Below are 26,404 nucleotides of genomic sequence, written 5' to 3' on the forward strand. Positions count from 1 at the left end.
ACAGCTCCTTTCAAATGCTGATGACTGAAACCAAGATGTTATTATGGAGATGTTCATTCAGATTGCCACGGTGCTCGAGACTCCAATTTTTTTCTGCATGAAAGCAATGTCCTGATAGCAGAGATAAAATCATGTATTTAGGCAGTATTACTAATGTGATGGAAAAGAAGCTAGCACAGCCCAGCACACATGTTCACAGTGCCATGGATTGGAGAGTGATAGATACACACATTCCCTGTCAGAGAGAGAGAGAGAGAGAGAGCTGTAACTCACTAATCATTCCATCTCATATTTGAATCCTTTCTTCAACCCTCTCTTTTTGCCGTTGCACTAAGACGACTCGTGTTTTGTTTCTCGCATCCTGCTCAGTGAGCCCCACAGCTCACCGTGTGATCAGATCTACTGTATGTCTAGTGGTATTTCCCAGCAGGCATTGCTTCTGTCCTACTGTGTCTTACACTCTCATTCTCCCCCACAGTTCCTGCCTTCATTCCTCTAGTGCAGTGCTCTCCTGCCCTCCTGACAAAGAGTAATGCATTCAATATGGCAGAGCATATAGTAGTACTACATCAGCTCAGCATATTAGAATGATACCGATAATGATGTGGGGAATACAGCAATTGTGACCGCACAATTACCACTTGTTGGCGGGGAGAAACATAATCTCACCCCATAGGTGCAAACTGACAGCTGGGACAAAGAAGCAAATCTTAAATTGCCATTTGAGTGTCCTAACTGGTTAAATTGTAAACAAGTCTTAAAAGGAGGGATTTGCAGTGTAGTTTTTTCTGTTTGAAAGAGATAAATTACAGTAATGTTCTTAACACGTATCTTCCATTTGACCAGTGACCGTGTAACTCTGTTGTAACAGCGACAACAGTATTATTGTATGATTGATTTACTTTACATTTTAGTGACAAAAGATTTTCCGCCTTGGGATTTGGTGCCAGAATTCCACCCAATTATGAGGTGAGTATTATCTTGTTTAGTTGTTATAATATTCCCCCACACTGCTTATTTTCCCTCCATCCTCTCTCCTCTTGGTATTTGCCCTGAGTCTATATATTGAACGGGCTGATTGCCCTATATCCTGACACCATTCGTCACTCTGTCAAAATCTCACATTTCAAATTCATAATTGAGTTTATTTTTATTCACAAGCCCCTTCTCTGGAAATACCAACCTGTCCCCGAGAAAATAACATGTTCTGAGGAATTAGAATAATGGCAAGCATGGCTCCTTGGTGTTGATGGCCACTTGTCAGAAGGTTTCAGGAGCGAGACAGGGGCGTTGTTTTAGCAGATTTGGCATGGAAAACAGAGATCTGGCTGTTGTTTTAACTAGCACCCTGGGGAGAGGGTTTGAAGTGCCGCACGCACACACACACACACACACACACACACACACACACACACACACACACACACACACACACACACACACACACACACACACACACACACACACACACACACACACACACACACACACACACACATCTGGTCACACACACACACATCGCTTTCAGACACACAGACTGCTTCCAGAGATGGAGAATCACAGGCACACTGAAGTACTGGCAGGTCAACAGACCGAGAAAAGATCAAATAAGGCTATCAGACTCTGCTTCTGTTCTGTGCATTGGCTTATAAATAGTCTTATCTACTGTAAGTTCTGTAATTATGGCTTAATGACATCTGTCTTGTCAAAGGTGCATACACTGGACCAAAAAGACGGTTGTTTTGATTGGATAGAGAAATGCCACGTCTGACCACTTTCTGAACCCCAGGCTGCTAAAATGCTATAAAAACAAATCTGTAAATGTTGTATTGTTGCTGTCACTTAGAATAGTCCAAGAGCCCAAAGCTGTTGTATTTACCCAAAATAGTAAAAGTTCTCAAAAGGCTGTGTGGCTGTGGCTTTGTCCAATAAGATGTCCACTTTGTATCAGGAACAGGGTCATTCTCATACTCAAAGTAAAGCTTTATGTGGACTTATGGTCCTATATTTTCATTTATTCCACCGCTACTCCAGACATTCAAATGATCGTAAAATGTGGACTGAAATAAATTAGTGTCCTTGAAGACCCCAGTTGTATTTCGAATGAGACATAGGGATTTTGTCTACACTTATTTCCAGTACAACAGTGTCTGACCTTGTTTTATTTCCCAACAAACAGGTGTCCCATGACTTTGCCATCAATTTCAACCCAGAGGACGATGAATGTGAAGGTAACAGAGATGAAGCCTCCTCTGGGTACCTTATACTTCTGATCATCTCAGCAGCTCTGCCCGACCCTCCATCAATCTAAATCCGCTGACATTTTACAATGGAAAATGTGCATACTGGATAGCATGTGGAGCTTGAGAGTGCTTTCCCTGCTCTCAGAATCCACCTTTAATGGACACAGAGCACTACAAATGTACATTTCCAGTAATACTTTGTCCCTTAGTTATTTTGCTCCAGCCCACCTGTCTCCCTCCTTTCCTTCCTCAATATGCCACTTTAAGGTGTGTACCCACAGTAGAACGCCTGTGTTTGTGTGTGTGTGATCAGAGATTCAGGGGGTAGTGGAGGCCTACCAGAACTGCCTGCCTAAGATCCAGCTGTATGGCCCCACCAACGTCTCTCCCATCATCAGCAGGATAGCCAAGCTGTCAGCAGGAGAGGAGACCATCAAAGATGCCTCAGTAAGTGTCCCTTTACTGCTGTAATGGAGTGCTGTACAGTACAGGCCTGCATGATATGGAGAAAAGTAAAAATGTCCATAACTGATATCCCACCCATTGAACCTCCTTGGGTGAAATTTTTATAGGTTTATACAAATCTCTGCTGTTGAAAACCAAATACTAGTCTAAAATAAATTGGAGATAATGTCTAGATGCTTTTTACAGTAGAGATTAAGTTTATAAATTGTCTGGCTGGGCTGATGAGACAGTGGATTGCGCAGTGAGATAGAACAGTAAATAGGCATTTCATAGCTTTAGCCGGTGGTAACTTGTGAAATAGACACCGGCAGGAACTGGATTTTAACCAATCAGCATCCAGGATTAGACCAACCCATTGTATAAATCTGTTATAATTTATTGAGGTTCTGCAAAAGCACCTTTAAAATCTCTCAATGAAACGTGGTAAGGATTGAGTTAACAAGAATGCCCAAGGCCTTTAATATCAATGTGTTCCTACATTAGTTTGCCCTCTGGCTATTCCCATTACATTTGAAACACTTTTTCATCATTCTGTCCGTTTCTTCTCCTTCGTCCTTGTACTGATCTTCATTTATTATTCAATCATCCCTTCTTCTTCTGATCAGTAAATGAGAACAAAGGATCAACAAAGGATCAATGCAAAAATAATTCAGGACATGAGTTAAAACTGTAGCCGGGGCACTTTAATGCCTAAGGACTCATGGGACATCTGAGAGGAGAATACATAGGAATATGATGATAGTTTTGGGACACTGTAAAGTCCATGGAGAATAGGAGCACCTCCTCCCAGCTGCCCACTGCACTGAGGATAGGAAACACTGTCACCACCGATAAATCTACGATAATCGACTATGTCAATAAGCACTTTTCTATGGCTGGCCATGCTTTCCACCTGGCTACCATTACCCCGGCCAACATCTCAACACCCCCTGCAGCAACTTGCCCCCCCCCCCCCCTCCTTCACCCAAATCCAGACAGCTGATGTTCTGAAAGAGCTGCAAAATCTGGATCCCTACAAATCAGCTGGGGTAGACAATCTGCAACCCCTGTTACTAGCCTATTCAACCTCTCTTTTGTATCATCTGAGATCCCCAAAGATTGGAAAGCTGCCACGGTCATCCCCCTCTTCAAAGGGGGAGACACTCTAGACCCGAACTGTTACAGACCTATACCCATCCTGCCCTGCCTTTCTAAAATCTTCGAAAGCCAAGTTAACAAACAGATCACTGAACATTTAGAATCCCATCGTACCTTCTCCACTATCCAATCTGGTTTCCAAGCTGGTCAGAGGTGCACCTCAGACACGCTCATGGTCCTAAACGATATCATAGCCGACATCGATGAAAGACAGTACTGTGCAGTCGTCTTCATCGACCTGGCCAAGGCCTTCGACTCTGTCAATCACCCGCATTTTTATCAGCAGACTCAATAGCCATGGCTTCTCAAATGACTGCCTCACCTGGTTCACCAACTACTTCTTAGATAGAGTTCAGTGTGTCAAATCGGAGGGCATGTTGTCTGTCTTTATTGGGGTGCCACATGGTTCAATTCTCGTGCTGACTCTTTTTTCTGTATATATCAATGATGTCGCTCTTGCTGCTGGTGATTCTCTGATCCACCTCAACGCAGATGACACCATTCTGCATACATCTGGCCCTTCTTTGGACACTGTGCTAACAAACCTTCAAACGAGCTTCAATGCCATCAACACTCCTTCCTTGGCCTCCAACTGCTTTTAAATGCTAGTAAAACTAAGTGCATGCTCTTCAACTGATTGCTGCCCGCACCCTCCCGCCCGACTAGCATCACTACTCTGTACGGTTCAGACTTAGAATATGTGGACAATTACAAATACCTAGGTGTCTGGTTAGACTGTAAACTCTCCTTCCAGACTCACATTAAGCATCTCCAATCCAAAATAAAATCTAGAATCTGCTTCCTATTTTGCAACAAAGCCTCCTTCACTCATGCTGCCAAACATACCCTCGTAAAACTGACTATCCTACCGATTCTTGACTTCGACAATGTAATTTACAAAATAGCCCCCAACACTCTACTCAGCAAACTGGATGCAGTCTATCACAGTGCCATCCGTTTTTGTCACCACGCACTACATATTCATCGCCAAACCCACTGGCTCCAGGTCATCTATAAGTCTTTGCTAGGTGAAGCCCCGCCTTATCTCAGCTCACTGGTCACCATAGCAACACCCACCCGTAGCACGCGCTCCAGCAGGTATATTTCACTGGTCATCCCCAAAGGCAACACTTGCTTTGGCCACCTTTCCTTCCAGTTCTCTACTACCAGTGACTGGAACGAATTGCAAAAGTCTTATATCTCCCTCTCTAACTTTAAGTATCAGCTGTCAGAGCAGCTTACCGATCACTGTACCTGTACACAGCCAATCTGTAAATAGCACACCCAACTTTCTCATCCCCATATTACTACTTACCCTCTTGCTCTTTTGCACCCCAGTATCTCTACTTGCACATCATCATCTGCACATTTATCACTCCAAAGTTAATGCTAAATTGTAATTATTTCACCTCTATTGCCTATTTATTGCCTAACTCCCTACTCTTCTACATTTTCACACACTGTACATAGATTTTTTCTAATTTTTTTCTATTGTGTTATTGACTGTACGTTTGTTTGTTTGTTTGCTTTGCTTTATCTTGGCCAGGTCGCATTTGTAAATGAGAACATGTTCTCAACTGGCCTACCTGGTTAAATAAAGGTGAAATAAAAAATACAAATAAATAAAAAATACACTTATAGACCTCATATGTAAAATTCTTAGGCAAATGTAGGATATCTGTAGATGTTGAGGATTTTCTCATTTGTATTGATACCCTGCAGGGAGCGAGAGAGGTGTTGATGGGACTAGAGATGAATGCATTATTACTTTTCTCAGTGGGAGCAGTCAGATTGCAGAGGATAACGTGTTACTCACAGACAAACCAAGGGCACTGAAGTGTGTGGTGAAAAAGGTCAACACGCAACCCTCTCCTCTTTCCTCTCTCCTCCAGCGTTACCACATCCTGCTAATCCTCACAGACGGCGTGGTGACAGACATGGCAGACACACGCGAGGCCATCGTGCGTGCCTCCTACCAGCCCCTGTCCATCATCATCGTTGGCGTGGGCAATGCAGACTTCACAGACATGCAGATCCTGGACGGGGACGACGGGGTGCTGCGCTCACCCAAAGGAGAGCCCGTCCTCAGGGACATTGTGCAGTTTGTGCCCTTCAGAGACTTCAAAACGGTCAGTATTGCCTTCCTTCCCTTCCTCATTCTATACCTCCATCCCTCCACCTTCCCTACCTCCCTCTACTCTGCTATGCCGCAGTCATATTCCAACCAAGCCAAAAGAACAGAGAGGTGTGGGTCTCCAAGTTCTCAGAACTGCAGTACTTTTTATAATAGCGATGCTGGCGGCCATTAAGTCTTACAGTGTGACCTCCAAAGCCCCTTCAGTAATAGCATTACCCTCCAATGGGGCTTTGAAGACATGCTAACAGCAAGGCAGCCTTTCCTCTGCTGGCCTTGCCAGTGCTACAGATGGAGGGGCTTCAGAAAACCCTTCTAAAAAATTTTTTTTTTCTTCACCAGGAAAGAAAATCCATTAATCTAGAAAAGTAATGATGAAAAATGCAAAAATGCCTTGATGTGATTTGTCTGTGTGCTCCCCAAAGCCCTCTTTCCTTTTGACCGCTGCCCAAACAACGGAAAACACAAAGCCCTCTTTCCTTTTGACCGCTGCCCAAACAACGGAAAACACAAAGCCCTCTTTCCTTTTGACCGCTGCCCAAACAACGGAAAACACAAAGCCCTCTTTCCTTTTGACTGCTGCCCAAACAATGGAAAACACAAATCACTCTTTCCTTTTGACTGCTGCCCAAACAACGGAAAACACAAAGCCCTCTTTCCTTTTGACCGCTGCCCAAACAATGGAAAACACAAAGCCCTCTTTCCTTTTGACCGCTGCCCAAACCACGGAAAACACAAATCACTCTTTCCTTTTGACCGCTGCCCAAACAACGGAAAACACAAAGCCCTCTTTCCTTTTGACCGCTGCCCAAACAACGGAAAACACAAAGCCCTCTTTCCTTTTGACCGCTGCCCAAACAACGGAAAACACAAAGCCCTCTTTCCTTTTGACCGCTGCCCAAACAACGGAAAACACAAAGCCCTCTTTCCTTTTGACTGCTGCCCAAACAACGGAAAACACAAAGCCCTCTTTCCTTTTGACCACTGCCCAAACAACAGAAAACACAAATCACTCTTTCCTTTTGACCGCTGCCCAAACAACGGAAAACACAAAGCCCTCTTTCCTTTTGACCACTGCCCAAACAACGGAAAACACAAAGCCCTCTTTCCTTTTGACCGTTGCCCAAACAACAGAAAACACAAATCACTATTTCCTTTTGACCGCTGCCCAAACAACGGAAAACACAAATCACTCTTTCCATTCTTTCTTTGTTAGGTTAAAAAAGAATTTGCCCAGAGTTTCATTGGATATAGGTGCCACTGAAAAATGATTGCTTTTAACCCTTTGGGGTCTTGTGCCAGAACTGTCCAGACTAAAGCTATGTTCTATTTTTCACAGGCCTCGCCTGCTGCCTTGGCCAAATGTGTCCTTGCGGAGGTGCCCAACCAGGTGGTGGAGTACTACAGTCACAAGGCCATCTGCCCCATGCCGCCCGTCCCATCATGTGACTCTCCCACCTCCCTTGCCAACACCCCTACAGAATCACTGCCAGCAGTGGGGACCACGGCCTGACCACATCTCAGTCCAGAGAGAGAGAGGGTGCAGATCGCTGCTATGGACCAAGAACCATGGTCATTAATATTAGTGTTGTTATCATTCCTTTTTCATTCGTAGTGTTCACACACAGACTGGAAAAGAAACCTTTGGATTGTTTTCTCTCTCCGTTCGGATCATGTCCCTCTGCCTGGCTGTGCATCCATCTGCCTGTTCAGCATGATGCTGGAGGATGCATGCAGGTGAATCCCTCCCAAAGTTGATCAACTATGGTCACAGGCTCTCTGTCCCCTTCTGCCCTGATACTGATACTTGGCCCTCAGCTGATTTTTTTTCATGACTTTCAAGGCTCTCCAAGGCTTCAGTCTGCTTCTCTTCTGTGTCCATTTTGCTCTGCTGTGTCTCTCTGTCTTACTGCCCATCACTGGTATTGTCTGAAGAGCCTGTCAACTGAAGGATTGGGGGAGGGGGAATCTAAACATATCAAACCACATGAGAGATTTAGGTAACACCTTATTTAACTTTTCCTAAATGATGCCTGCACAGAAAAGGTAGTCATATACAGTACGGGTCAAAAGTTTGGACACACCTGCTCATTCAAGGGTTTTTCTTTATTTTTACTATTTTCTACATTGTAGAATAATAGCGAAGACATCAAAACTATGAAATAACACATGGAATCATGAAATAACCAAAAAAGTGTTAAACAAATCAAATCAAAATATATTTAATATGTTATATTGTTCAAAGTAGCCACCCTTTGCCTTGATGATAGCTTAGCACACTCTTTGCATTATCTCAACTAGCTTCATGAGGTAGTCACCTGGAATGCATTTCAATTAACAGGTGTGCCTTGTTAATTTGTGGAATTTCTTTCCTTCTTAGTGCGTTTGAGTCAACAAGTTGTGTTGTGACAAGGTAGGGGGGTATACAGGAGATAGCCCTATTTGGTAAAAGACCAAGTCCATATTATTACAAGAACAACTCAAATAATCAAATAGAAATTACATTCCATCATTACTTTAAGACATTAAGGTCAGTCAATCTGGTAAAATTGCAGTCGCAAAAACCATCAAGAGTTAACTGCACTTCAGATTGTAGCCCAAATAAATGCTTCACAGAGTTCAAGTAACAGACATCTCAAAAACCACTGTTCAGAGGAGACGGTGTAAATCAGGCCTTCATGGTCGAATTGCTGTAAAGAAACCACTACAACAGGACACCAATAAGAAGAAGAGACTTTCTTGGGCCAAGAAACACTTAACTATGGACATCAGAATCTGGCATTTGAGATTTTTGGTTCCAACTGCTCTGTATTTGTGAGAAGCAGAGTAGGTGAACCGATGATCTCTGCATGTGTGATTCCTACCATGAAGCATGGAGGAGGAGGTGTGATGGTGTGGGGGTGCTTTGCTGGTGACACTGGCAGTGAATTATTTAGTATTCAAGGCACAACTAACCAGCATGGCGACCAGAGCATTCTGCAGCGATACGCCATCCTATCTGTGTTGCGCTTAGGGGGACTATCATTTGTTTTTCAACAGGAAAATGACCCAAAACACACCTCCAGGTTGTGTAAGGGCTATTTGACAAAGGAGAGTGATGGAGTGCTGCATCAGATGACCTGGCATCCACAATCACCCGACCTCAACATAATTGAGATGGTTTGGGATGAGTTGGACTGCAGAGTCAAGGCAAAAGCAGCCAACAAGTGCTCAGCATGTGTGGAAACTCCTTCAAAAGCATTCCTCATGACAGTAAAGCTGTCATCAAGGCAAAGAAGAATCTAAAATCTATTTTGATTTGTTTACTACTTTTTGGGTTACTACATGATTCCATGTGTTATTTCATAGTTTTGATTAAAAACCCTTGAATGAGTAGGTGTTTTGTCGGGTACTGTACAAGCCAACTTGACATTTTGTAACATGACTCACACTAATATTACGTTACAGTACAACGTTTTAAAGCTTAGTGATTTATTACAGATTAAGCAATGTGACGTACATACATGTTATGTCAATCTCAGGTTTATAGTGACCTTATGCAGGCATGATGGCAGAGCATTCAAATGAAATGTTACAGAATATACATGATAGAGTATACATGATAAATAAGTCAACAAATACAAACAAATATATGTACAGTGTAAATGAATGATAAAGTTCTACATCAAGATAAATCAGATCTTTATCAACTGTTATGACCTTTACCTCCATATGAAGCAGACCTTAGGGATTTATCTTTTTCTCAACCTGACCTATCTGGAGCCTTAGCCAGTTACTTTTCTTAACTGAATTAACGAGGAACATTTTAAATGGGGCTCATCGTGGTGTTTGTGTCACAAGGCTGTGAACGATATTTTAGGTCTTTCAAAACCGAAATCTTATTCCAATGCGATAACCCTGCATCGCATCACTCATGTGAAAGACCTCACTGCACTGTCGCGTAAATAATCTAAATACGGTGGAATTGATAAGATTTCTATTGTTTGAAGAGTGCAAATGTCACAGGAGTACACTGACATTAATGAGAAACCAGAGAGTGGGATCATGACCTTGTATTCACATTGACTTGTTTGGATGAGATGCTGCTGACTTATGGTAAGCAGCTTTACATGCACATCCCTCCATGATTAATATGTCCCGTAACCCTTATTTTCCCCTTTAGGAACTATTTTGTTCTCTCTGTTGACACTTCGACTTGTTAATTGTATAAATCATGGGTAAGAAGTCTTGCACGTAGTTCCATAAACTTCTTCTGCTAAAACTCCTACTGACGTAGTTTAGGTGCATCAGGTATCTACGTCAGATATGATGCAAACAGAGGTAACCTGAATCACTGAAATCCTATTATTTTGTCGGCCCATATTTTTACATACACTAAGAATAACACCTAAAAACAGGTTGCATTCAGTATAAAGATTGCAAATGTTTGCTCATAATGGAGAAATACGAGGAAGATTACATCACAGCTGTCTGGGATATTGTAAAACTGGCTCTAATCCTTATCAATACCTTTCTCTGGACAGTGACAACCACATGTAGGCTGGAATTCAGTTGAACCCGCCATAGATGGTCAATTAGCATAATATGGGTTTTTAGATTTGGATGCCAGTCCGTGCCATTGCCTCTGTCTCCTTTGTTGATGCGACTTTGTAATTATCAAGTTCACTTTGGCTTCTCCCTCAATGCTTGCATCTCTCCCAGGTGGCCCATGTGCTCTTATGTACATAACTGTGGCTAAACTCCCCCGGTACAGTGCTCCTGTGTGCTGTGGTCTGAGCTCCTTTGAAGAACAGTGAGTTCCAAGCTTCGGCCTATTCATTCAGGACTCCCAGATCTGGAGTCCTCCTTGATCAGCTGAATGTAAATAACCCTGGATGAACTTTCATCTCCACACTGGGGCTCTGCAGTGGGACGTGTAGGATGGGGAAATGGATGTAGAACATTTGCCAATGTTCTGTTGGACTGAGTTCCGACATCAATGGTAATATATTGAAGTACTTTATATTTATTAAATTAATGTTTTGTTTGTTTTTGTTTGGATATCTACTATGTGTTTGTTTGAATATGATGACACCATTTCTCAAGATGGCATAATGCCATAGATTTATTCATCACATGAATGGATATCTCATCTTTAGGATTACTGTTGTGCAATGGCAGGAAACCTTATCTATCAGATCTATATTGAGAAATGTATGAATCATTGGCAAGATGATGGGGTACACTGTTATCTGTTACAGCCCCTTGGTCCATATCTTTATTGCACAAGCTAAAACAGTGTGCATTTTCATATAATTGGCTTGTGTGCAGCCCAACATATGCTCACACTAAGACCATACATACATTACACACTCCGAGCAACAGCAAGTGATATCATGCTGATATGAATCAGTATTCCTGTTCCTGAGGGGGAACGGGATTTGAATACCATATGCTCAAGTCACAAGTATCAGCACCTTCCTGTTGTTTCTTTGCTGTGCTGTACTGTTGTTCCCACCCTGGACAACATGGCCCTGGACAACATGGCTCTGGACAACATGGCCCTGGACAACATGGCCCTGGACAACATGGCTCATGATTTAATGTTGCCCTCAGGCACAAGCCAATGCACTCTCCATCAACTCAAATCATCCTTTGCTTAGTTCATTTTCAGAATAAACCCTTTAGACCAAATGCACAGTCAGTTGCAGGTATTGCTAACCCTGATGCATACTGTATCTAGCGGTATTGATTTCAATGGTGGATGTCTCCTTTAAAATATTTATGCAGGGAGAATGACTGGTTTTAAATGAGCACTGCGAAGAGTGCATAATCTGAGGTATTTATTTTACATTCACCACTGACAAACGTGGGCTCTGAACACTACTGTGCTATGGGTGGAAGGTAATACAGGCGAGTCTATTGCCCTGCTGTGTATTCCCTAAACCACTGGATGATTTTGAGGTCATAGATATATTTTATTTCTAAAAAGAGAATTCATTGCATGCTTACTTCTGTTGTTAAGATGTGTTGTACATTCCTTTGGAGTACGATATGCTGATAGGCAAGCCTGCATTTGCACAAACCTCTGTTCATGTTGTGTATGCTCTCTTTATCTTGCATTTAGGCCAATAAATCCAGTCAACTGCATGATAGTGTCTGTGATGTCTCATCCTTGTGAAAAAAAAGTGGAAATATTCACCCCTATTCTTCTTCCATGTTTTTGAAGTGGAAAAACTAAATAAAGTTTTAGTATTTATTGCCATTTGATTTGATCGTTATTCTTTCATTCGATTCAGGTTATCAGGTTGTGGGAACTTACATCGTACCATTTGGGGGTGGTAAGACAATATCGGATAATATGTTGCAACAATAGGTATTTATCACAGATTTCCATTACATTGGCCCCTGTGAGTCCCACATCTGACTCAAAGCACTTACTGATGCCTTTAAACCACCAGAGAGATGGAGTGACATCCCCTGTTCATTTCCTGTGACCTATAACATGTTTTTAGCCTTGTGGTTCAATTTAAATGGGAAAGAGGAATACAATTGAGAGAGGAATGCATCAGTCTTTTGAGAGACGCAATCTCTGCTCTCGTATGATTTCCCCGGTGTGGCGGAAGCTTTGGACGAGATACTCCATGCACACGCTCACCGTGGCCGGGTCAGTGAGGATGAGGCTGTATAGTGGCAGTACATGTACTGGGGGTGAAGACTGCTACTTCAGACAGTTCCTTTCATTCAACGGCTATTGTGCAAGAGCGCTGCATAGCGGCTGTTTCCATGGTGACAGGGATGTGAGAATACCTATGTTTGGAGAAGACCAGGGAGAGAGGGGGGGGGGGGGGGGGTCAACTGCTCGGTCCGGAATAGAGTGAAGTTTTCCTTTAAAGACTTTTATTTTTTTAAACAGAAGCCTTGACTGACTGTTGTTCAGTGCCCTCACAAGGCCAGATAGAATCCACAAGCCACCCCAGCTGAGCTCTATGCTCGAGGCTAAGGCTTAGCTGGCTAAAGATGCTTCTTAAAGTCTTACTGTAAAAACCCTGCTCCTTCCATCACATGGTTGTAAAGAAGTTTATTTTTAAACCTCATAACTGCCGGGCAAAGTAGTAGTAACATTGATAAAACATAATGTTGGGGTTGAAGTGATATCCTGGGAAAAGAATATCCCACAATCCTGATTCTGCTCTGCCCACCATTTGAGAGGTATTGGATTCCTCCAGCAGGCATGGCTGTAGGGAAGAGTGGGGTAAGTTGAGCTGCTCTGCCCACCATTTGAGAGGTATTGGATTCCTCCAGCAGGCATGGCTGTAGGGAAGAGTGGGGTAAGTTGAGCTGCTCTGCCCACCATTTGAGAGGTATTGGATTCCTCCAGCAGGCATGGCTGTAGGGAAGAGTGGGGTAAGTTGAGCTGCTCTGCCCACCATTTGAGAGGTATTGGATTCCTCCAGCAGGCATGGCTGTAGGGAAGAGTGGGGTAAGTTGAGCTGCTCTGCCCACCATTTGAGAGGTATTGGATTCCTCCAGCAGGCATGGCTGTAGGGAAGAGTGGGGTAAGTTGAGCTGCTCTGCCCACCATTTGAGAGGTATTGGATTCCTCCAGCAGGCATGGCTGTAGGGAAGAGTGGGGTAAGTTGAGCTGCTCTGCCCACCATTTGAGAGGTATTGGATTCCTCCAGCAGGCATGGCTGTAGGGAAGAGTGGGGTAAGTTGAGCTGCTCTGCCCACCATTTGAGAGGTATTGGATTCCTCCAGCAGGCATGGCTGTAGGGAAGAGTGGGGTAAGTTGAGCTGCTCTGCCCACCATTTGAGAGGTATTGGATTCCTCCAGCAGGCATGGCTGTAGGGAAGAGTGGGGTAAGTTGAGCTGCTCTGCCCACCATTTGAGAGGTATTGGATTCCTCCAGCAGGCATGGCTGTAGGGAAGAGTGGGGTAAGTTGAGCTGCTCTGCCCACCATTTGAGAGGTATTGGATTCCTCCAGCAGGCATGGCTGTAGGGAAGAGTGGGGTAAGTTGAGCTGCTCTGCCCACCATTTGAGAGGTATTGGATTCCTCCAGCAGGCATGGCTGTAGGGAAGAGTGGGGTAAGTTGAGCTGCTCTGCCCACCATTTGAGAGGTATTGGATTCCTCCAGCAGGCATGGCTGTAGGGAAGAGTGGGGTAAGTTGAGCTGCTCTGCCCACCATTTGAGAGGTATTGGATTCCTCCAGCAGGCATGGCTGTAGGGAAGAGTGGGGTAAGTTGAGCTGCTCTGCCCACCATTTGAGAGGTATTGGATTCCTCCAGCAGGCATGGCTGTGGGGAAGAGTGGGGTAAGTTGAGCTGCTCTGCCCACCATTTGAGAGGTATTGGATTCCTCCAGCAGGCATGGCTGTAGGGAAGAGTGGGGTAAGTTGAGCTGCTCTGCCCACCATTTGAGAGGTATTGGATTCCTCCAGCAGGCATGGCTGTAGGGAAGAGTGGGGTAAGTTGAGCTGCTCTGCCCACCATTTGAGAGGTATTGGATTCCTCCAGCAGGCATGGCTGTAGGGAAGAGTGGGGTAAGTTGAGCTGCTCTGCCCACCATTTGAGAGGTATTGGATTCCTCCAGCAGGCATGGCTGTAGGGAAGAGTGGGGTAAGTTGAGCTGCTCTGCCCACCATTTGAGAGGTATTGGATTCCTCCAGCAGGCATGGCTGTAGGGAAGAGTGGGGTAAGTTGAGCTGCTCTGCCCACCATTTGAGAGGTATTGGATTCCTCCAGCAGGCATGGCTGTAGGGAAGAGTGGGGTAAGTTGAGCTGCTCTGCCCACCATTTGAGAGGTATTGGATTCCTCCAGCAGGCATGGCTGTAGGGAAGAGTGGGGTAAGTTGAGCATTATTTTATATTCTGCATCACTCCGTCAAGGGAAATATAATATTCTTTCCCACAAAGATATATAAATATATTTCAAGATCCTGTGTTCCTATACAGAAAGTAATATGGTGCATTCGGAAAGTATTCAGACCCCTTGATATTTTCCACATTTTGTTACGTTACAACCTTTTTTCCCTCATCAATCTACACACAAAAACAAAACACTTACAATTGACCAGGGCAGCTCTAGCAGGGCAGAAATTTGACAAACTGACTTTTTGGAAAGGTGGCATCCTATGACAGTGCCACATTGAGTGTATGGGGTAAGATGAGCCGCCTACCTAACAAACACTTTGTTCTTTTTTTACACTTTTAACATTACCTCATATCAGCGATACTGCCTTGCATTACAGCTGTAAGAAAACACTTACATTTGCTCAACTTGCCATTGGCTCAACCATTGGCTCAACTTACACCAAGGCAAACAATTTGACTATATTAGCTCAGACAGCTACTAGGATACACTTTCATGCTAAGTTTAGGACCTCATATTGAAGCTTATAGAGACTCAACCTTATGTATAGAACAATCTTAAAAGTATATATTTGGTTTAGATACAAGCATCATGATACCTCTAACACAACAAATTCATTTGACTTGGTTAAAATATTTTTTTATATTTTTTTATACCTAACTTGATTACCACTTTTTCCATGTGGTTTTTACCGTCTCGGACTCCATGAAATGATGAGCTCTTCCTAAATATCGGGTCAAATTACACATTTTGTGTATGGTTTCCTAGAAACAACGGTGGCTGAACTTACCCCTTTGGCTCAACTTACCCCACTCTCCCTTACTGTTCTCCTGTCTATATTAGCATGGATAATGAAACTGAATGGACCCATTCCTCTGTAATGGGGAAACACTCTCTTCTCTCTGCAGACCCTTTGTGCCCAGATTTACAGCCACAGATTCTTCAAAGTAGGGTGGCTTTGCCTTGATGACAGCTTTGCACACTCTTGGCATTCTCTCAACCAGCTTCATGAGGTAGTCACCTGGAATGCATTTAAATTAACAGGTGTGCCTTGTTAATTTGAGGAATTTATTTCCTTCTAATGTGTTCGATCCAATCAGTTGTGTTGTGAAAAGGTAGGGGGGGTTTACAGAAGATAAAATATCAAGTCCATATTATGGCAAGAACAGCTCAAATAATCAAAAAGAAATGACGTTCCATCATTACTTAAAACAATGTCAAGAACTTTTTAAGTTTCTTCAAGTCAAATTGAAGAAACTTTCTCTCGTGAGGACCGCCACAGGAAAGGAAGACCCAGAGTTACCTCTGCTGCAGAGGATAAGTTCATTAGAGTTACCAGACTCAGAAATCAGAAATTCCGGCGCCGACAGAGATGGCCGCTTCGCATCGCGTTCCTAGGAAACTATGCACTATTTTGTTTTTTTTATGTGTTATTTCTTACATTGTTACCCCAGGAAATATTTGGTTTCATTGGATATAAGAGCAACGTCAACCCACCAACATTACGACCAGGAATACGACTTTCCCGAAGCGGATCCCCTGTTTGGTCCACCACCCAGGACAATGGATCGGATCTCAGCCGGCGACCCAAAACAACGGCACCGCAGAAGGGGCAGAAGGGGCAGACGGAGCGGTCTTCTGGTCAGGCTTCATAGACGGGCACATCACGCACCGCTGAGCATAATACTCGCCAATGTCCAGTCTCTTAATATCAAGGTAGACGAAATCTGAGCAAGGGCTGCCTTCCAGAGAGACATCAGAGATTGTAACGTTCTTTGTTTCACGGAAACATGGCTCACTCGGGATATGTCATCAGACTCGGTAAAGCCACCTAGCTTCTTCACGAATCGCACCGACAGAAACTAACATCTCTCTGGTAAGAAGACGGACGAGGGTGAATGGATTATGATTAATGAGACATGGTGTGATCAAATCAAATCAAATCAAATTGTATTTGTCACATACACATGTTTAGCAGATGTTAATGCGAGTGTAGCAAAATGATTGTGCTTCTAGTTCCGACAATGCAGTTATAACCAACAAGTAATCTAACTAACAATTCCAAAACTGCTGTCTTATACACACAAGTGTAAGGGGATAAAGAATATGTACATAAAGATATATGAATGAGTGATGGTACAGAGCAGCATAGGCAAGATACAGTAGATGGTATCGAGTACAGTATATACATATGAGATGAGTATGTAAACAAAGTGGCATAGTTAAAGTGGCTAGTGATACATGTATTACATAAAGATGCAGTAGATGATATAGAGTACAGTATATACGTATACATATGAGATGAATAATGTAGGGTATGTAAACATTATATTAGGTAGCATTGTTTAAAGTGGCTAGTGATATATTTTACATCATTTCCCATCAATTCCCATTATTAAAGTGGCTGGAGTTGAGTCAGTGTGTTGGCAGCAGCCACTCAATGTTAGTGGTGGCTGTTTAACAGTCTGATGGCCTTGAGATAGAAGCTGTTTTTCAGTCTCTCGGTCCCAGCTTTGATGCACCTGTACTGACCTCGCCTTCTGGATGATAGCGGGTTGAACAGGCAGTGGCTCGGGTGGTTGTTGTCCTTGATGATCTTTATGGCCTTCCTGTAACATTGGGTGGTGTAGGTGTCCTGGAGGGCAGGTAGTTTGACCCCGGTGATGCGTTGTGCAGACCTCACTACCCTCTGGAGAGCCTTACAGTTGCCGTACCAGGCGGTGATACAGCCCGCCAGGATGCTCTCGATTGTGCATCTGTAGAAGTTTGTGAGTGCTTTTGGTGACAAGCCGAATTTCTTCAGCCTGAGGTTGAAGAGGCGCTGCTGCGCCTTCTTCACGATGCTGTCTGTGTGGGCGGACCAATTCAGTTTGGCGGTATAAAATTGGAGTGGGTCTAGGGTGTCAGGTAGGGTGGAGGTGATATGGTCCTTGACTAATCTCTCAAAGCACTTCATGATGACGGAAGTGAGTGCTACGGGGCGGTAGTCGTTTAGCTCAGTTACCTTAGCTTTCTTGGGAACAGGAACAATGGTGGCCCTCTTGAAGCATGTGGGAACAGCAGACTGGGATAGGGATTGATTGAATATGTCCGTAAACACACCAGCCAGCTGGTCTGCGCATGCTCTGAGGGCGCGGCTGGGGATGCCGTCTGGGCCTGCAGCCTTGCGAGGGTTAACACGTTTAAATGTTTTACTCACCTCAGCTGCAGTGAAGAAGAGTCCGCATGTTTTGGTTGCAGGCCATGTCAGTGGCACTGTATTGTCCTCAAAGCGGGCAAAAAAGTTATTTAGTCTGCCTGGGAGCAAGACATCCTGGTCCGTGACAGGGCTGGTTTTCTTTTTGTAATCCGTGATTGACTGTAGACCCTGCCAGGTACCTCTTGTGTCTGAGCCGTTGAATTGAGATTCTACTTTGTCTCTATACTGACGCTTAGCTTGTTTGATTGCCTTGCGGAGGGAATAGCTACACTGTTTGTATTCGGTCATGTTTCCGGTCACCTTGCCCTGATTAAAAGCAGTGGTTCGCGCTTTCAGTTTCACGCGAATGCTGCCATCAATCCACGGTTTCTGGTTTGGGAATGTTTTAATCGTTGCTATGGGAACGACATCTTCAACGCACGTTCTAATGTACTCGCACACCGAATCAGCGTATTCGTCAATGTTGTTGTCTGACGCAATACGAAACATATCCCAGTCCATGTGATGGAAGCAGTCTTGGAGTGTGGAATCAGATTGGTCGAACCAGTGTTGGACAGACCTCAGCGTGGGAGCTTCTTGTTTTAGTTTCTGTCTGTAGGCAGGGATCAACAAAATGGAGTCGTGGTCAGCTTTTCCGAAAGCAGGGCGGGGCAGGGCCTTATATGCATCGCGGAAGTTAGAATAGCAATGATCCAAGGTTTTGCCAGCCCCGGTTGCGCAATCGATATGCTGATACAATTTAGGGAGTCTTGTTTTCAGATGAGCCTTGTTAAAATCCCCAGCTACAATGAACGCAGCCTCAGGATGTATGGATTCCAGTTTGCAAAGAGTCAAATAAAGTTCGTTCAGAGCCATCGATGTGTCTGCTTGGGGGGGAATATATACGGCTGTGATTATAATCGAAGAGAATTCCCTTGGTAAATAATGCGGTCGACATTTGATTGTGAGGAATTCTAAATCAGGTGAACAGAAGGATTTGAGTTCCTGTATGTTTTTGAGATCACACCACGTCTCGTTAGCCATAAGGCATACGCCCCCGCCCCTCTTCTTACCGGAAAGATGTTTGTTTCTGTCGGCGCGATGCGTGGAGAAACCAGCTGGCTGCACCGACTCCGATAGCGTCTCTCCAGTGAGCCATGTTTCCGTGAAGCAAAGAACGTTACAGTCTCTGATGTCCCTCTGGAATGCAACCCTTGCTCGGATTTCATCAACCTTGTTGTCAAGAGACTGGACATTGGCGAGAAGTATACTAGGGAGTGGTGCACGATGTGCCCGTCTCCGGAGTCTGACCAGAAGACCGCTTCGTTTCCCTCTTTTACGAAGTCGTTTTTTTGGGTCCCCGGCTGGGATCCATTCCGTTGTCCTGGGTGAAAGGCAGAACACAGGATCCGCTTCGCGAAAGTCATATTCTTGGTCGTACTGATGGTGAGTTGATGCTGCTCTTATATTCAGTAGTTCTTCTCGACTGTATGTAATGAAACCTTAGATGACCTGGGGTACTAATGTAAGAAATAACACGTAAAAAAACAAAAAACTGCACAGTTTCCTAGGAACGCGAAGCAAGGCGGCCATCTCTGTCGGCGCCGGAGGCTTACGATCATAACAACATACAGGAACTCATACAGGAACTCAACTCCTTTTGTTCACCTGACCTAGAATTCCTTACAATCAAATGCTGACTGCATTAACTACCAAGAGAATTCTCTTCGATCATAATCACAGTCGTGTAAATCCCCCTTCAAGCAAACCCATCGACGGCCCTAAAAGAACTTCATTTGACTCTATGTAAACTGGAAACCACATATCCTGAGGCTGCATTTATTGTAACTGGGGATTTTAACAAGGCTAATCTGAAAACAAGGCTCCCTAAATTTGATCAGCATATCGAATGCGTGACCCGGGCTGGCAAAACCCTGGATCATTGTTATTCTAACTTCCACGACGCATATAAATCTGACCACGACTCTTTTGTTGCTCCCAGCCTATAGACAGAAACTAAAACAGGAAGCGCCCGTGCTCAGGTCTGTTCAACGCTGGTCCGACCAATCGGATTCCACGCTTCAAGATTGCTTCGTTTACGTGGACTGGGATATGTTCCTCATAGCGTTGGACATTGATGAATATGCTGATTCGGTGAGCGAGTTTATTAGCAAGTGCATTGGGGATGTTTTACCTACAGCGTCTATTAAAACATTCCCCAACCAGAATCCGTGGATTGATGGCAGCATTTGTGCAAAACTGAAAGCGTGAACCACTGCTTTTAATCAAGGCAAGGTGACCGGAACATGACCCAATACAAACAGTGTAGCTATTCCCTCCACAAGGCAATCAAACAAGCTTAGCGTCAGTATAGAGGCAAAGTAGACACGCAATACAACGGTTCAGACACGAGATGTATGTGGCAGGGTCTACAGTCAATCACGGACTACAAAAGGAAAACCAGCCCCGTCGCGGACCACGATGTCTTGCTCCCAGACAAACTAAACAAGTTCTTTGCTCGCTTTGAGGACAATGCAGTGCCACTGACACGGCCCGCTACCAAAACCTGCGGGCTCTCCTTCACTGCAGGCAATGTGAGTAAAATATTTAAACGTGTTAACCCTCGTAAGGCTGCCGGCCCAGACGGCATCCCCAGCCGCGTCCTCAGAGCATGTGCAGACTAACTGCGCATGTCTGCTGTTCCCACATGCTTCAAGAGGGCCACCATTGTTCCTGCTTCCAAGAAAGCGAAGGTTACTGAACGAAATTACTATCGCCCCGTAGCACTCACTTCCGTCATCATGAAGTGCTTTGAGAGACTAGTCAAGGACCATATCACCTCCACCCTACCTGACACCCTAGACCCATTCCAATTTTCTTACGGCCCCAATAGGTCCACAGACGACGCAATTGCAATCACACTGCACACTGCCCTAACCCATCTGGACAAGAGGAATACCTATGTAAGAATGCTGTTCATCGACTACAGCTCAGCATTTAACACCATAGTACCCTCCAAACTCGTCACTTAGCTCGAGACCTTGGGTCTCGACCCCGCCCTGTGCAAGGCGCAGCAGCACCTTTTCAACCTCAGGAAGCTGAAGAAATTCAGCTTGTCACCAAAAACACTCACAGAATTTTGTGTCACAACCGAAACAAACAGCAAATGCATCCAACAAGTTTGCAGAGTCACAAACTTGATGTAATCATACTAAACTTTTGATTACTTTAATACACATATCAATTAATTTGTACCAATACCTTTGGTCCCCTAAAATGTGGGGACTACAGTATGCACAAAAAGTGCTGTAATTTATTAATGGTCCAGCCGATATAGATTAAAGTTGACAAGCTGAGAGTCTGCACTTTAACCTTATAGTCATTGTATCATTTAAAATCTAAAGGGCTAGAGTACAGAGTCAAAACAACAACAACATTTTCACTGTCCCAATAATTTTGGAGCTCACCGTACGTACAGAGAACTTATAACATCACTCTCTCCCTATCTCTTACACACAGACGCATGCACACACACACACCTCCACACACACACCTCCATCCCTTGGCTATCAAGACTTGCTGAGATTGCAACTCAAAGGTATAGTAGTTTGAATATGATGGGAGTGAAGATATACAGAATCTCTATAATGTCGGCCCTATGTTTTATTTTCTCATTCCAATGCATACTGTAGTTATTTTATATTCTAGTGACAAATGGTACTGGCAGTATTCCAAAACGTTATCCGTGATCTGAAAGGAGCAGCAATTGCATGCTATATAACTTTGACTGCCACCAGTCTTTGGCAGACCATTTCTGTTCGAGTCAGCTGGCAGTCATCAAAGTAGAGTGATGACAGAGTATAGTTTACAGAGCGAAGACAGCTCCGCGGGAACAACCCTGACGACAGGAGATACATCAGTTTGTCTCCTATCTAACGGATGGCTATATGGTGCATAGACTTTTAATTGAGGCAAATAAACCCACAGGAATAAAGCATTGTCAACCTATACTGTCTAAAATCTTTATTTTTAATTGAGGCAAATAGACCCACAGGAATATAAAGCATTATCAACATATACTGTCTGAAATCTTTATTTTTACTTGAGGCAAATAGACCCACAGGAATATAAAGCATTATCAACATATATTGTCTGAAATCTTTATTTTTAATTGAGGGAAATAGACCCACAGGAATATAAAGCATTATCAAAATATACTGTCTGAATCCTCTCTCTATCTATCTCCCTCTCTCACTCACTCTCTTTTCAAGCAGACCACCATAGTCCACGACCCGTGCCCAAGATTTCCAAGGTAACCTGCCAAAATGACTATGGCCCTGATGCACTCACATCTATAGCCATAAAAGGCTTTGAAAGGCTGGTTATGGCTCATATCCTTCATAGCTCAGTTGGTAGAGCGTGGCGCTTGTAACGCCAGGATAGTGCGTTTGATTCCTGGGACCACCCATAAGTAAAATGTTTGGACGCATGACCGTAAGTTGCTTTGTATAAAAGTGTCTGCTGAACGGCAAATATTATATCATTCTGACCCACTCCAATTAGCATACCAGATCTACTGATGATGCTATCTCTATTGCACTAGACACCTCCCTCAACCATTTGGACAAAAGGAATACCTCAGTGCCTTCGAAAAGTATTCAGACCCCTTGACTTTTTCCACATTTTGTTACGTTACAGGCTTATTCTAAAATGGATAAAATAGAACATTTTCCTCAGCAATCTACACACAATACCCGATAATGACAAAGCGTAAACAGGGTTTTAGAGCTGTTTGCTAATTTATTAAAAATAAAATCAAAAACAGAAATACCTTATTTACATAAGTATTCAGACCCTTTGCTATGAGACTCGAAATTGGGCTCAGGTGCGTTCTGTTTCCATTTCTACAACTTGATTGGAATCCACCTGTGATGCTACCCTGAAGAAGGCAGAAGGATGCCTAAACGTTTACCCAGTAAATTACTGCGAGTTTATATATGGAGTGTACGACTCTCTTTATTTTTATAGCTTAAAATTCAATTGATTGGACAGAGCTCTGACGGAGCTCTAGAGTTCCTCTGTGGAGACGGGAGAACCTTCCAGAAGGATAAGCACTCCAACAATCAAGCACTCCACAAATCAGGCCTTTATGGTAGAGTTGCTAGACGGAAGCCACACCTCAGTAAAAGGCACATGACAGCCTGCTTGGAGTTTGCTAAAAGGCACCTACAGACTCTCAGACCACGAGAAACAAGATTCTCTGGTCTTATGAAACTAAGATTGAACTCTCTGGAGGAAATTTGGCTCCAACCTTACGGTGGAGCATGGTGGTGGAAGCATCATGCTATGGGGATGTTTTTCAGCGGTAGGGACTGGGAGATTAGTCAGGATCAAGGGAAAGATGAACGGAGCAAAGTACAGAGAGATCCTTGATGAAAATCTGCTCCAAAGCGCTCAGGACCTCAGACTGATACGAAGGTTCACCTTTCAACAGGACAACAACCCTAAGCACACAGCCAAGACAACGCAGAAGTGGCTTTGGGACAAGTCTCTGAATGTCCTTGAATGGCTCAGCCAGAGCCTGGACTTGAACCCGATTGAACATCTCTGGAGAGACCTGAAAATAGCTGTGCAGCAACACTCCTCATCTAATCTGAAAGAGCTTGAGAGGATCTGCAGAGAAGAATGAGAGAAACACCAGGTGTAATACAGGTGCTTGCAGCGTCATACCCAAGAACACTTGAGGTTGTAATCGCTGCCAAAGGTTCTTCAACAAAGTATTGAGTAAAGGGAATGAATACTTATGTACATGTAATATTTCCATTGTATATATATATATATATATATATATATATATATATATATATATGTTGTCACGAATCTCGCTGAAGTTGGTGCCTCTTCCTGTTCGGGCGGGGCTCGGCAGTTGTTGTCGCCGGCCTATTAGCTGTCATCGATTCCCTTTCCGTTTGTTTCTGTTTATTGGGTTTAATAGGGTACACCTGTTTTGAGTTAGTGTTTGTTTGTAGGCTATTTAAGGGCACTAGGCCCGCTGGGTATTTGTGCGGGCTTGTTCTCTGTTATTTTGGTGTTGGTGTATAAGTGTATTCTCATTATTTTCCGGACAGTTTTAGTCCTGTGTATTTTGGACGGGTGGTTTCTTACGCCCTAGTGTTGGCATGTCCATGTCTCCGCTGTCGTTGGAATGAATAGATTCACGTACGATATTACCTGCTCTCTGCGTTTGACTCCTCCACCGCACCATTTGTAGAAGTCGTAACATATATATATGCTTCAACAAAGTACTGAGTAAAGGGTGTGAATACTTATGTACATGTAATACTTCCATTGTTTATTAATATTTATATATATGTGGGGAGAACAAGTATTTGATACACTGCCGATTTTGCCGATTTTGCAGGTTTTCCTACTTACAAAGCATGTAGAGGTCTATAATTTTTTATCATAGGTACACTTCAACTGTGAAAGACGGAATCTAAATCAAAAATCCAGAAAATCACATTGTATTATTTTTAAGTAATTAATTTTCATTTTATTGCATGACATAAGTATTTGATCACCTACCAATCAGTAAGAATTCCGGCTCTCACAGACCTGACCTTAGTTTTTCTTTAAGAAGCCCCCTGTTCTCCACTCATTACCTGTATTAACTGCACCTGTTTGAACTCGTTACCTGCATAAAAGACACTTGTCCACACACTCAATCAAACAGACTCCAACCTCTCCACAATGGCCAAGACCAGAGAGCTGTGTAAGGACATCAGGGATAAAATTGTAGACCTGCACAAGGCTGGGATGGGCTACAGGACAATAGGCAAGCAGCTTGGTGAGAAGGCAACAACTGTTGGCACAATTATTAGAAAATGGAAGAAGTTCAAGATGACGGTCAATCACCCTCGGTCTGGGGCTCCATGCAAGATCTCACCTCGTGGGGCATCAATGATCATGAGGAAGGTGAAGGATCAGCCCAGAACTACACGGCAGGACCTGGTCAATGACCTGAAGAGAGCTGGGACCACAGTCTCAAAGAAAACCATTAGTAACACATTACGCCGTCATGGATTAAAATCCTGCAGTGCACGCAAGGTCCCCCTGCTCAAGCCAGCGTATGTCCAGGCCCACCTGAAGTTCGCCAATGACCATCTGGATGATCCAGAGGAGGAATGGGAGAAGGTCATGTGGTCTGATGAGTCAAAAATAGAGCTTTTTGGTCTGAACTCCACTCACCGTGTTTGGAGGAAGAAGAAGGATGAGTACAAGCCCAAGAACACCATCCCAACCGTGAAGCATGCAGGTGGAAACATCATTCTTTGGGGATGCTTTTCTGCAAAGTGGACAGGACGACTGTACGGTATTGAGGGGAGGATGGATGGGGCCATGTATCGCGAGATCTTGGCCAACAACCTCCTGCCCTAAGTAAGAGCATTGAAGATGGGTCGTGGCTGGGTCTTCCAGCATGACAATGACCCGAAACACACAGCCAGGGCAACTAAGGAGTGGCTCCGTAAGAAGCATCTCAAGGTCCTGGGGTGGCCTAGCCAGTCTCCAGACCTGAACCCAATAGAAAATCTTTGGAGGGAGCTGATTCCGTATTGCCCAGCGACAGCCCCGAAACCTGAAGGATCTGGAGAAGGTCTGTATGGAGGAGTGGGACAAAATCCGTGCTGCAGTATGTGCAAACCTGGTCAAGAACTACAGGAAACGTATGATCTCTGTAATTGCAAGCAAAGGATTCTGTACCAAATATTAAGTTCTGCTTTTCTGATGTATCAAATACTTATGTCATGCAATAAAATGCAAATGAATTACTTACAAATCATACAATGTGATTTCCTGGTTTATTGTTTTCGATTCCGTCTCTCACAGTTGAAGTGTACCTATGATCAAATTTACAGACCTCTACATACAAGTAGGAAAACCTGCAAAATCGGCAGTGTATCAAATACTTGTATTCCCCACAGGTGAGTACACACCTAAGTGAAAATGTCCAAATTGGGCCCAATTAGCCATTTTCCCTCCCCAGTGTCATGTGACTCGTTAGTGTTACAAGGTCTCAGGTGTGAATGGGGAGCAGGTGTGTTAAATTTGGTGTCATTGCTCTCACACTCCCTCATACTGACTGGTCACTGGAAGTTCAACATGGCACCTCATGGCAAAGAACTCTGAGGATCTGAAAAAAATAATTGTTGCTCTACATAAAGATAGCCTGGGCTTTAAGAAGACCAAGACCCTGAAACTGAGCTGCAGCACGGTGGACAAGACCATACAGCAGTTTAACTGGACAGGTTCCAAGACGTTGAGTGCACGTGCTCAGCGTCATATCCAGAGGTCGTCTTTGGAAAATAGACGTATGAGTGCTGCCAGCATTGCA

The 26,404-nt window shown here is 43.9% G+C and overlaps 1 protein-coding gene across 2 annotated transcripts in view; it reads left to right on the forward strand.

Annotated features, from left to right (window-relative positions):
- Positions 1–12,223, forward strand: part of LOC135548831 (copine-7-like) — a 43,631-nt gene extending 31,408 nt beyond the window's left edge. For both annotated transcript variants that reach the window (XM_064978803.1, XM_064978814.1), the window contains 5 exons: positions 915–969; positions 2,180–2,231; positions 2,557–2,690; positions 5,738–5,974; positions 7,319–12,223. In XM_064978803.1, the coding sequence (XP_064834875.1) occupies positions 915–969; positions 2,180–2,231; positions 2,557–2,690; positions 5,738–5,974; positions 7,319–7,492 (652 nt within the window). In that variant the 3' untranslated portion in view covers positions 7,493–12,223. The remainder of the gene's footprint in view (positions 1–914; positions 970–2,179; positions 2,232–2,556; positions 2,691–5,737; positions 5,975–7,318) is intronic.
- Positions 12,224–26,404: the final 14,181 nt, after the last annotated feature.

Source organism: Oncorhynchus masou, chromosome 1, assembly GCF_036934945.1.
Source record: "Oncorhynchus masou masou isolate Uvic2021 chromosome 1, UVic_Omas_1.1, whole genome shotgun sequence".
NCBI classification, from domain to species: Eukaryota; Metazoa; Chordata; class Actinopteri; order Salmoniformes; family Salmonidae; genus Oncorhynchus; species Oncorhynchus masou.